At 39.7% G+C, this 13,194-nt stretch overlaps 1 protein-coding gene across 1 annotated transcript; it reads right to left on the bottom strand.

Moving 5' to 3' along the window:
- Window positions 1–9,203: 9,203 nt before the first annotated feature.
- arid6 (AT-rich interaction domain 6) lies at window positions 9,204–12,820 on the bottom strand. Its single transcript, XM_034095529.2, has 5 exons — window positions 12,676–12,820; window positions 12,129–12,181; window positions 11,697–11,794; window positions 11,462–11,603; window positions 9,204–10,825 (listed from the first exon to the last, which is right to left on the bottom strand). The coding sequence occupies exons 1-5, from the start codon at window positions 12,818–12,820 to the stop codon at window positions 9,347–9,349; spliced, it is 1,917 nt and encodes a 638-aa protein (XP_033951420.1). The 3' UTR covers window positions 9,204–9,346.
- Between the last annotated feature and the right edge of the window lie 374 nt (window positions 12,821–13,194).

Below are 13,194 nucleotides of genomic sequence, written 5' to 3'. Positions count from 1 at the left end.
AATGTGCTGGAATACTGCCAGAGTAAACACATTACACTCAGCAGGAAAACATGTGATGTGATGACTTTAGGTAATTACCTTTCACATGACCTGCTGCAGATATTATCTTTGCGTGTCACTCATGATTCAGATGAGTTGAAGTTGTTAAGTATTAGTCACACTAGGCTCAAGAAATGTCTGAATAGCACCTTAACCCCCAGCCAGTCACATGAATGGACTACAGAAGTACATGTTTGGGTTGATTCAACTATGGTTGTCACAAGACATGTCCAAGACTTTGATAATGGTTAATAATACATCTGTACATAAATTGTGGGGTTGTGGGGTTTGTTGACCATAATGTATGTGAGGATGCTAATTAATTTTGTTCTAGAGTGGTCAACACACATGCTTGTGCAAGCAATCTATGCAATAAGCATTCCTGCTATGGTTTCACACTACTCCACTGATCTAAAGGTGATTCCAATGTGCCAAGAAAAACACTGCCCAAACAACAGAGGCAGGAGAACAATAAGACTGCTAACAAGCCAACATCAATGGAGGCAATGCAGTAACATTGACTTTAAACAAAGACTTCAAATACATCTTTGTAAGAAAAGTCCACAGAGCACCTTTAACTTTGATCACAAACTATGTTTATCTCAAAAATAAATATATGGCAAAGTGAATCTCAATACTAATCAATACTAATACTCGATCGATCAAAAACACAAATAAAAACGCAACTGACAAAATGTTTGGGACGATTTGTAATGTTTCCTTTTTCCATTCCGACAACACAAGTATTAATTTGAAAAAATAAAAACAACCCAACCGACACCAATAGGTGTCAGTATTGTGTAAATCTGTTATTTTAACTTTATTAATCAATTTTTAATTATTTTAAAAAGAAAACAATTATAATTAGGACGTTTTTCAAAATGAAATCTTAGATAAATAAACTTGTAGTGTGGAATATATTTGTAAAATGATTTAAAATGTTCTTTTTATTTGAGGATCATGATCAAAAACATGTCAACAATCAATAAGTCTACTATCTCTTTATAAACCCTGTTAAATCACGGCAATGCATTCTCTGGTTTGATACAGGTTGTCATTCTGCAGAGCATGCTGCACACAGCCACTGTTTACACACATCTAAATCTGTAAATCCTTCTGATGAAGGCCAATTTCGACATAACATATCAATCACTATTGTGCTATTCCCGTAAATCTTTGACACACTAGTATTCTTCAAAAAAGTTCAATATTTATGAATGTGGCTGTGCTTCGTGGCCTTTTCTGCACCCAACCCACTTTACATGCCTGAATTTCTAAATTGCAGCTATGCGTGCGTGGTGACAGATCCCGTCATTACAAAGCAGAACATACAGTACACAATGACAAATAGATAAGCACGACTCAACAGAAGACACTCCACGCCCCAGGAAGCTATGTCTGAGGAAGATAATCCGACAGTTTGGCTCACTACTTGCACTCAGGAGTTTAAGATGCCTGCATACAAATAATTAGCTGTTAAGATGCAAAGTTATCTAGTTTCTCTTCATGTGAACAATTCCAGGATTAGAGGGAAACGATCACATGGTTAATGTTGTAAAACGATTGCAGGTTTGGTTTGGTCAACTTGATAATTAGGTTTAGGCAGTAAAACTAGTTAGAAAATAGATCCTGATTGTGGTTGAAAAAAGTATGTTTGTTAAGCTAAGGATGTGATGTTATCATTATAAAGTATCTCAACTTTTTGTTCCTCAGTAACCTCTGAGGAACAAAAAGTTGAGATACGGTTAGGGTTAGGCAAGCACACAATGATCACACTTAATACTACATCAGTTCCTGCTGTGAGCAAGTATTAATGACGTGGGTAGGTTAACATCGGAGTCCGTTAATAGCCCTGTGAATAACAAACAGGAGACAAAGGGACTTCATTACTTGAATCCCTATGAATATGAAGGACCAGGAATATTAAGAAATACAGAAATACATTTAGGGAAATTGAGGATAATATTTGAAAGATAAAAAAGCAATACAGACATCTTTTGTGTTCCGATATGTTACATTGTATTTCTCTTTTCAGCATTCACAGATAAAGGCCAGCAGTAGTTACAAAATGATTAAATACAGCAAGCAATTGTTTCCATGGCTACTGTTATTGTAACCTGTCCACTGACTGAAGGTCCAATATGTCTGTGTGCAGTTACATGTATGTTTACTGCTATGAACTACAGGAACTCCAGGTTTAATTGGCTCCCAGAGATTATATATATATATATATATATATTTAATATTTAATGTTTTACTGCTAAATATATAATGATACATGATATGGCAAAAACAATAATTTACAGTGACATCTTCTTTTTGGTTGGTCATAAAAATGGTGTTTTATTAGAGGAAACATTGTTTTGTGACAGGCTATATTTGTAGCCCTTGGTTTAAATACCACAACACTGTCAGAGGAAATGACAATTGGGATGAATCAATGTGTGCATGCAACAACTGTTCAGCAGTGACTTTAAGTTCAGACAATGCGTGATTCAAGGTCTCACCAATCACCAACCTGCTTATTACTGCCAGTGTTAACTCCTTTAAAAACCTCCTAGCTGTGTGTCAGGTACTGCTGCGATAATTACAATACACTCAGGTGCAATGCAACTCGTTTGGGGCTTGATTAATTGAGCTGTTTTATGAATATGTCCATAGCCGCGGGAAGTAGGGCTGCTGGGGGTGCTGCAGCACCCCCTGTTTGCGAGTGGTGTACATTTGAAAAACTGAGTGACAATAGCCTCATCCCAATACCCCTCCTCGACTCCTCTCTTCCCCTCCTCCGGGACTTGACCCGGAAATCGATCAAGACACGCCATTTTGAAGGACGTCCAGGGCCGCCCCTCCCTACAGGCCAATCACGCAGGCTGGGGCCCGCCTTGCGCAGGGGGCCCCGCCCAGAGGGCCTCAGCTGCTGTGTGCAGTTCTCCGCTCAGTTCTCCGCGCACCACCCGCGAGAGTGAGAGTGGGAGGTGACAAGGGGAGTACGTCTGTAACCCGACACCGTTGCAATGTATCGACATCTGACCAATCACGGCTTTGATACGGCCACTAGTGCAGGTGAAGAGATGTCGGTGAAAAGACAGTTTCAGTCCGGCGCAAAAAACAAAACATGAAGAACAGAGCATCACTCGAAGGTGGGTTATTGTATGAGTCAAATGTACAACTTGTGAATGTTGTATAAGTCAAATTGCCAATTGCCATATTAAAATATCAGCTGCAATTCACGACATGAAGAAGACAGTCTCTGCATAGCATATAGGCTAATGGAGATGCAGTTATTTCCAGCATTCTTTATTTACCATTCATTCAAGTCTGTTATGCCTTTTATCTGCTAATGTACAGGAGGAAGAGTGATAAACTGTCTGTCTAGTTGGCTTACATAACAGTTAAAGTTTACAGCCTAAAAAACATGGAGCATTTTTCCCCCTTTTATTCATTTTATGTCAATTTGCACATTTCATGGTGACGCTCAGCCTCTCCCCTTAACTCCTAACAGTCATCATCATGTCAACCACAACACAATGAAATACTGATAGCAATGTGTGTGTAGTTGTTGATACATTGCTGACAGAGGGAACTACGTTTGAATACAGATTTAAAAAATATCAGTTTTTGAGCATGTCGTAGGGCTGCAACAAACGACTAATTTGATAGTCGATTAATCTATCGATTAATGAAACGATTAATCGACTATTCGGACTATTACGCCTTGCACAATTTCTCAAATGCTCTTATTTAGCCATCAACTTTTAGATTTAGCTTGAGGTTGTTTTAGGCATGTGGAAACTAACAATGAAGACAATAAAGATGAATACTTGATTAAAAAATACATATTATTAAATTAACTAAACAAATTGTGAACAAAATGAACATGGCTTTTCATTTAAATTAAATAAATAATATTTCACATCAAAAGAAACAACAGTGTTTTAGCAAATAATAAATAATGTGATGACAGAACTGTAAACAGAATAGCTGAAACTTTAACAAACTAAATAACTCGGTTACCTCTAATCATTACCCCATGTTTATATAATGTAGTTAACTGCGTGTGTTGCTGCTAGCATACATAACACCTGACGTGAAAACGTTAGCCTACTCGTGGACGGGGCTACAGAGCTGCTAGAAAGACAGTCGAACCCGGTGCATTCCTCCGTCTGAATGTGGAGCATTTTTGCTAAATATTTAGATAGATTGATCGTGTTACCGCCCTTACATGCTAAACTCTTATTGCACTTTTGGCAACGAGCATCGAGACGGGTAAAGTTTAACAACACCTCGGAGCGGCGTTCTCTCCGCCATCCCCGCAGTGTGTTGCTGCATGTAGCAGCCGCGTGTGTGTGTATACTGCCCCGCCCCCTCCCACACAGACCAGGGAGAGAGATCTCGTCTGATCGAAAATACATCATAGACGCATTTGTTTGTCTTTTTGCATATTAGAAACGAGCTGGCCACACTAAGACTGCGATATAATGTTTTTGTATCAATAATACATGACATATATTTTTTAAATGTCCCCAGTACCGATAACGTTGTAGTTTAACGGCGCGTAAAACGCACGTGATGACGTCACCAACGAATCGACGACTGAATTAGTTGGCAACTAATTTGGTAATCGATTTTAATCGATTAAGTCGATTAGTTGTTGCACCCCTAGTCATAAGCATGTTTTGTCTAGACTATATTACAACTATATTATAATAAAACAATATATTATTTGTATTATTAAATTGATTATGATTATCATTATTAGAAGTTTATTTGCATTAATTGTATTTTAATCTTTTTGAGGCTAGTATTTGGCAGGAAATGCAGACGTATTCACCTGTAAACGCATACTGAACGACATACATGCACATTTACCATTTACCTTACTGTATAAAAAAGTAACTGTGTTGATAATAATAATAAACAGGAATTATCTTTGTAAAACATTTTTTCACTCCTGTCGTTTGGGCGGGGGGGGGCCTCATCTCACAATGTCGCTTGGGGCCCCAAGTTGGCAAGGGGCGGCCCTAAGGACGTCCTAATAGCTGAAATGCACACGGAGGAGTCGAGGAGGGGTGCGGGAGGAGGGGTGCGGGAGGAGACGAAAGGGAGGATACACACGAGCAGACTACGCGGAAGTGTTTTCACTACTCGCATAAAAGCCCCGCCCCCACCTTCACAGCTGGTCGATTTCAACAGAGGAAAACCAAGATGAGTGGAAAAGCGTCACATAAATGTATAAGTGCTCACAGCTCTGTGGGAATTATTATGTGCAATTCATTTCTAAAAGGCTTTCACATTACTATAATTATATTTTTATTTAAATGTAGGCTACATTTTACACCAAAACGGAACACAAAAGCAGGACCAACCATCATTGAATTCCTTGACTAACAAGAGAAAGATTCATTCATTTAAATAAATATTTAACAACAAATGGGCCGGTTCTAAGGGGTTATTCAGTTAAGCCAGATGAGAGGGGATACAGCTGTGCACATGTCATCATTAACAGACGTCGTTTAAGAGTGACGTTTCAGTGAACGAGGACATCCCAATTAATACCTGAGGACTCCTCTGTCCTCGCGTCACCTCCTCGTGTCCCTCGCTCGCATCTTACGGAGGCGGAGCTAAGATGCAAGGAAGGTAAGCGAGTGAGGGGAAGGAGGAGTCGAGGAGGGGTATTGGGATGAGGCTCACCTAAATAAAAATGATTAAACTTCATAAAATAGTTATGATTGTACTTAAAATAAAATTAGCTGTATACAGTAGCATATAATAGTCATAGTATATATTTGTATCAGGTGGCTTGAATTTATTTTCCAAATAAATAAAATCCGAGTCATCTAGGTCGTAGGTCGTGGGAGAATGACGTAATTGACGCGACACACACACACTGCAGAGTGACAACTTTCTAGAATGGCGCAAAAAAGGATTTTGGATTTTTTTTCTCCAACAAACAACCCAATAAAAAGAGTGGACCACCAGCTACTTCTAAGCCCACCACCTATACAACTAGAGTAATATGACACAGAAGAGACTGACACATCTGACTTTAATGCATGTCCATAGTAACATTTTGGACAGTGTGGATGTATCTGCTCTAATGAGGGTCTTCATTAGTGCCACCCCAGGCTACATTTGGAGGTAAGACGATATTTTTCCTTTAATGCTGCTGCCGCTGTGCAGTGTTTTGCCTTGTCAATCAGTTAAAATTGAATTCATAGTTTTATTAATATTGTAAATAATATTTTCTGACTATTTGTAATGTTATGTAGGTTTGTAAGACCCATAGTTAGCATGTGGGCATGTGCAGCTGTTGCTAAGTGATTAGGTCTATGGTTTATTGAGCCTAACAGTGAGACACCCCAGGTGAATAGGGTAATTTCAGTAAATTTCCAGTTAATTACCTACAATAAGGCAATTGTTTCTTATATTACAAGTTTTCTAAATATGCAATTTATCCATTATCTCATTACATTTGCGCATATTTTAATACATTTCAGGAACCGAAATCTGAACTTTGGATAAAGCCAGGTTCAAAATTCTCGTTTCATTTTGTAGTCATATTAGCATCTAAGGCTTTTACAGAAGGGATTTTGGATATCTCTTTTTATCACTCCATACATCAGAAAATACTGTCAACAGCCCTAAAATATCAATTTTCGCCATGTTTCTAGGTATAACATCTTATATAATTCAGGCTATGAATGATATGAACAAACCCTTCTGTAAAAGCCTTCATAATATTGATAGGAATATAACTGGAAGGTTTGGTGTATGTAAGTGCAACTGAAGTGGAAATTTCGGACTCAGAGTAGAAGAAAAAACTCATTTTGAGAAAATGACCTTTAAAGATTGCAGTGAGGCCCTAGCTAAACCCTCCTGTTCTTTGGATGACAGCTTGCGCATCGACGCACTCCGTGAAGGTATTCTATGGAATGCCATTTAAGCCAACAATTAAATAAATAAATAAATAACACAAATAATGTATTTATTTATTTCAAGAGACTTTTATTTCATAATGACATATTTATTTATTTCAAGAGACCTGTATTTCATAATGACACATTTATTTATTTCAAGAGACTCGTATTTCATAATGACATATTTATTTATTTCAGATGACTTGTATTTCATAATGACGCATTTATTTATTTCAGGTGACTTGTATTTCATGATGAGACATTTCCATTCCTTATATGCAAATGAACGGGGCGTGGTTAGCTCACAGATCCAGAGATCCAGACCAAAGCAACAGCACCACACTGACTACTCGAGAAGAGGAAGAAAATGGAGGAGAAGGACTATAAGGCAAACTACTAAATTCTCAGAGTCAGACATCGCATGTAATCTGATACTCTAAATTTCACCAGCCAGAAATGTTCGCTTCTTCTTCTTCGGTGTAAATTGTCCGTTGGCAAACCAGTTGACTTCTTCTTCTCTCGGTTTTTTGGCAGATAGCAAACAACTTTAATATCATCTTTTTTCAATTTTCATATCAACTCTCTGAATCTGAACTGTTTAACCAACCAGAAATATTATTACAAATAAAAAGCAGACATAAAACCCTGAGTTTAATCATTGCTAAACATTGATCTCTTTATTATTTCACCTGAATATAACATTGATTATTCCGCTCTTTGCAACATGCAAGCTCCATATTGTCATAAGGGCTTCATAGTTCTAAATAAAGGTCTGATGCTTGTTCTGCGCCTACTTAATCTGTGTGACTTCTGGAACTAAAAAAAAAAATCCACACAGAGGCTTCTGAGTGAAGCAATGAAAACACACCTGCCTTAACATGTTCCAACTGGATTACTTATCAACAATATCTTTGTATCAGGAAACAACTGCTTTGCATATAAAGTAGAGATGTCCCGATCCGATCACGTGATCGGGGATCGGAGCCGATCACGTGATTTTCAAAAGATCGGAATCGGGAGAAAAAAATCGGGGATCGGGATTATTTTTTATTTTTTTTATAAAATATTTTTATTTTATTTAATGTTACAAAACAAAAAGGACCATGTTCACGTCTTAAAGTCATCGTGAGGATTTAGTTTTGGTTTAAAATTACACAACATCATGTATGTGTTGCTTTCTTTGGGCTTGTTTTCAGACCTGGTTGCTTATTTCTCTGAAATCTGGCAACAGATGGGCAGGGCGCAGTGTCTAATAGTAGCAGTAAGCTAACGAGAGGCTACGTTCAGCTGGTGACTCGGGACAGAGAAAATGTCAGGAGTTTGGAAGTATTATAAAATTGAAAGCGAAGGCAGTGTAACAGCCAGATGCAATGTTTGCAAGGCAGAGGTTCCGCGTGGTGGAAAGAACAGAGCTACGTTCAACACGACCAATCTAATACGCTACCTGAGAAACAAATACCAACAACAACACGACCAGTACGCAGCGGCCACTCAGGTAACAGCACTGAAACAACAGTGAAAAGGCCAAAAAAATAACAGCCAAGATAGCTGAATTCATCGCGTTGGATGACCAGCCGTTATCTGTTACCTTTTTTTCTCTTAATGCATTGCATAAAGATCGGATCGGGAAAAATCGGTATCGGCAGATTGTCAAAATCAAATGATCGGAATCGGATCGGGAGCAAAAAAAGGTGATCGGGACATCCCTAATATAAAGTCTTTAAAAAGGTAAACGGATTAGGGAAACAAACCCTGTAAAGAATGTGAACATTTTTGATAGAACAATGAACCAGCAATAATAGTGATTACAGGGTTGTTGTTGTTGTTGTTGTTGTTGTTGTTGTTGTTTTAGTCACAATGATGGGATGTCCATTTTATTTTCACGCCTGAAGATTCCCTACACTACGTATTCGAGAGATTAACAATAAAGACGATTATAGACAGGGCAATAACATAATAGTAAGCGCCACATAAAATATATGTTGGTATGATAAACAAATAAAAACAAAACTTAGACAATTAAAGCCCAATTGAGTCTGATCTTTAGTTTTGTGTTGAGTCAAACTGCACGTATTCCTTCCTTCCTATCTCAAAATAAAAGTATTAATGCAGAATCAGCCAATCAACAATTGAGACATAACCTTCATTTATTTATTGAAATTAGATTTACAATACAATGACAGTATATATATTCATGTAGACATTTTTTTCAAGAGTGGGCATTTTTCTTCAAATCTATCTCTGCTTATGAATGAATTATTACACATCAGATGATTGTTAGTTTTTTTTAAACTTCCATAGTATTGAGTAAACACGTATGTTATTAAATACAGTATACGAAATAACAATATGTGAGCTTTAACGTGGTGTTGTCGCATCTGGACTGATGTTCACAATGACCTTGAGAGGATTTTCTTCAGCTTCTGCACTTCTTCAGTGGTGAACTGCAGCAGAGGATTAGAGGGTGAATTCATCATGAGCATAGCTGCTAACCCCGTGTCTGACTTCTCCCCCCCCCCCTGCACTGTGTCTTCATTACAGGATATGGAGGTGGCATAGTCTCGCTGCACTGTGCGGGGACTAGGGTCAATATTCACTGGGAGGGTGGCAGCCTGGGTCTCTTTGTCAAAGGCATCCCAGTAATGTGTGGGTCTGGAGCTGGATGACTTGTTAATTTCCCGCTGACCAAACACACCCTGGCTGGCTGCTCTTCTCAGGATATCTGAATGCTGAGGATTGTAGTTGGTGAAATGATCTTGGCTTGTTTTGTGGTGATTTCCGGTACTCTGGTTGGGGCTCGGGAAATTCTTTCGCGTCAGCGTCAGATCCTCAGCTTCACCTGAAGAGTTGCTGTGTTCGTGATTCACGTTTGATGCCATATTAGTAGGGCCCCCCTCTGTGTGGGGACATTTCCTTCGCTCCTCCTGCGGGGGTCCATGCATCCTGACTGAGGACCCACACAGCTTGAGCCACTTATGAAACACAGACAGTGGTACCTCAATTTCCATTTTTCCTCCATTCTCTCGAGGGAGACCAGGAGGTAAATCAGTGAAATCGAGCTCCCTTACTTCTGGACTCGCTTCTCTCTCTTCTTTCGGACGGATCGTTACTTCTCTTTTTGGAGAGCTGGACCTCTGTGCCATAGTTGAGACGCCTTCATCTGTCCTCAGTGTTGGGGCAGTGGGGCTGCCTGAGGCTGTTCGAGCTTTTTGATTGACATATGCCTCTCTAGCTTTCTCTGGATATGATGTATCTCCAAAACTTGCCTCGCCATCTTGTGTCTCAGCTCCATAATTTATCATCACCTGCAAGCTACGAGGAGTGTACAGAGGGGAGGGCTTGTTCAGAAACTTTGGGGTTTTGCTGGATGAAGGTGGGCTGAACGATGAGGCGGGGTTTCTGTAGGTTTCCCGCCTCGGTGCTTTATCCAAAGTTCCAAAAGGACTGAGGTCCCAAGGCTCAGACAGGCTATATGTGGTCTTGTACCGATCTGCCAGGAAGCGCAGCTGCTCCAGCGGCTCTAGCTGCTCCAGCTGCTCCAGCGGCTCTAGCTGCTCCAGCTGCTCCAGCGGCTCTAGCTGCTCCAGCGGCTCCAGCGGCTCCAGCGGCTCCAGCGGCTCCAGCGGCTCCAGCGGCTCCAGCGGCTCCAGCGGCTCCAGCGGCTCCTTCTCTTTTTCTGTCGGGTTCAGGTGAGACGTAGGGAAAGGGAACCAGGGCTTGGGGGGTGGGGAGCTGTGTAGTGTCAACACCGGGGAAGAGACGGGGACGTAGGGGGGGAGGACTGCGTGGCTTGGGTGATGGTAGGGAGGGTAGCGGGGCGACAGAGGGAAGACACTCTCACGAGGGTGTGAATGGAGGGTAGGTGGGTTCTGTTGGAAAGATAGGGTGTGTTAGAGGTTGGAGGAACATTTGGGAATAATCTTATTCAATTTGTTTTCCAAGAGGTAGATACAAATATGGGAACACATCTCGAGCTGGTTCATCCAAACCAAACCAAATCTGCCTACACATATTGGGTTTAAGTGAGTAATAGTATGTGCTGGACTTTTTCGCCACTGGTTACTATATTATTACAACTGTACTGATTAAAAAAAAGAAAGTGTTTGCTAGTGAATTTATAAAAGCTGTTAGTTGTTAGTAGTTGCTAGCTATTTCACTCCAAAGGCTAATCGGGAGCTGGTTTAAGCTACATACTTAGCAAATAAGCATATTTTACAGCATTACAATTACACATTTGCTTTAATGTATTGTTCTATTTTTATAAAAGAGAACAGGTTTAACCAATAGGAATATGTGAAAAAAATCTTAAATACTTGCATCAGAACCACATTATTCAGAAGAATTCACAAAATATACCATTTAACATGCATTCAGGACACAGCAGTAACTTCAGGATATAACTATGTTTTTACTTCGTTTACATATTGCTAACTTATATTTATTGAATTCATATTTTCTGAGAAACTATGTCTCTTGTATCTTTTTGGAGTGTGAACACCACCCACCTGGTGCAGAGGTACGGATGTCAGTTTGCGTTTGACCGGCCTCGGGCTGTCCTCGCTGGTGAAGTGGAAGTGCTTCGGCTGGTTACGGGGCACCACGTTCACCAAGATGCCTGTCAGGTGGCACTCGTACGGCAGAAGCAGCCTGCACAAACAACACATTGATCAGATAAAACCTTTTTCTAAGCTTCTAAGCCTCTTAGCACACTCACTAACACACTCCCGTTGTCAGACTTACTTCTCGTAGTGTCTGCGGGTGCACGTGGCTGCGCTCGTGCTCCGGGGGTTTCCTCCCAGAGAGTTATACACCTGTTTCCACAGCTGCTGGGTCATCACCTGGCAGAGGGCACGGTGGTCAGTGGCTGATACTTTTGTGACTGTTATATTTCAATATATCACAATGACTAAATAAATTCCCAGTTATTTTGTTACCAAAACCAAGCAATACTAACATTTGGCCTAGCAACTGCTAAGCAACCCCAATGCTGTATCAACAACGGGTACTTGTGGGTTATCTGTCCCGACTTTTTTTGTTTGTTTTCAAAATCTTTACTACCTAACCCTAACATTTTGAGAAATGAAAAAGTTCACGTGGCGACAGATATGCCTAACCCACATGTACCCAACAGTGCTATCGCTAATAGAAATACATAGATATATATGTAATTACCTGGCGGTAGCCGCCCATCGCTCTGACAACCTTGACCATCAGAAATAGATCAACTGGAAAAAAGAGACAAAAGATACTAGTCAACACACTTTATTATTTATGTAGCGATTTCAGAACTCTATTGATCAAATAATTGATTATTATTCTATCAAATCAGAAAATGCAGTTCCGTTCAAGGTTAAGTGTTTAAACTGTTTGTTTTCTCTGAACAAAGTCTGTGCAACTACAATTATAACATTTACAATGGCATATCTTTTTCAGATTTCAGAAGATTGAGGAATGTGCTTCAAGAAATGTAATCTTAGTTATATAAAACAAGTGAAAATGATTTGACGTCAATTAACTATTCAGTTATTTGACTAATGGTTATAAATCTGAATTTCTATTCTCAAAAAATGAATTATTAGTTTATGAAGTAGGCAGGTAAATCACTACATTCATAATACCATGCAATTATTAAATAACAGGACATTGTTGTTACTAAAAACAAGTCAAATACATGAATCAGCGTGGGTCCCAACATGTGATAAAGATTGATAATACATACTTTGTTTGAAGCCTAGGTTGGGGATCCTCTCTATGGGAGTATCTCTCTTCTTCATGAACAGGTAGAGATCTTTAAGGAATGTCTCCTCTGTGATCTTCTCCGCTGGACCTTTAGTCCGCTGCTCTAGGATCTCTCGTTGTGCCATTTCCATGTGTGCCTGAGGACAAATGGAGCACACACTATGATTGAACTGAAGCCAAGTAATACTTAATAGTTTGTATTTAACAATCCTATTTCTGTCTGTCCTCTTAAAATGTGATTTAAACATACTGGACCAAACACACCTCCGATACCTGAGATTCTCTGGGGACAATGCCTGACTGTCTGGAGGTCCCATCATCTTGACGGATGATACTCAAACACATCCATGGTTTTGACCATTTATCAAAGTTTTATCCCATGTTTGTATTCGCTTCAGTTGAGTCAACCCGGTCTCTTGAGACAACAACATACCATTGATACCTTAGCTTCCATTGGTTTGTATTATATATAAGTCAGTATAGGTATTGTGACACTTGG

The sequence above is a fragment of the Pseudochaenichthys georgianus genome, chromosome 12 (assembly GCF_902827115.2).
Source record: "Pseudochaenichthys georgianus chromosome 12, fPseGeo1.2, whole genome shotgun sequence".
In the NCBI taxonomy this organism is placed as follows: domain Eukaryota; kingdom Metazoa; phylum Chordata; class Actinopteri; order Perciformes; family Channichthyidae; genus Pseudochaenichthys; species Pseudochaenichthys georgianus.
This window is presented reverse-complemented; position numbering and strand designations above follow the sequence as displayed.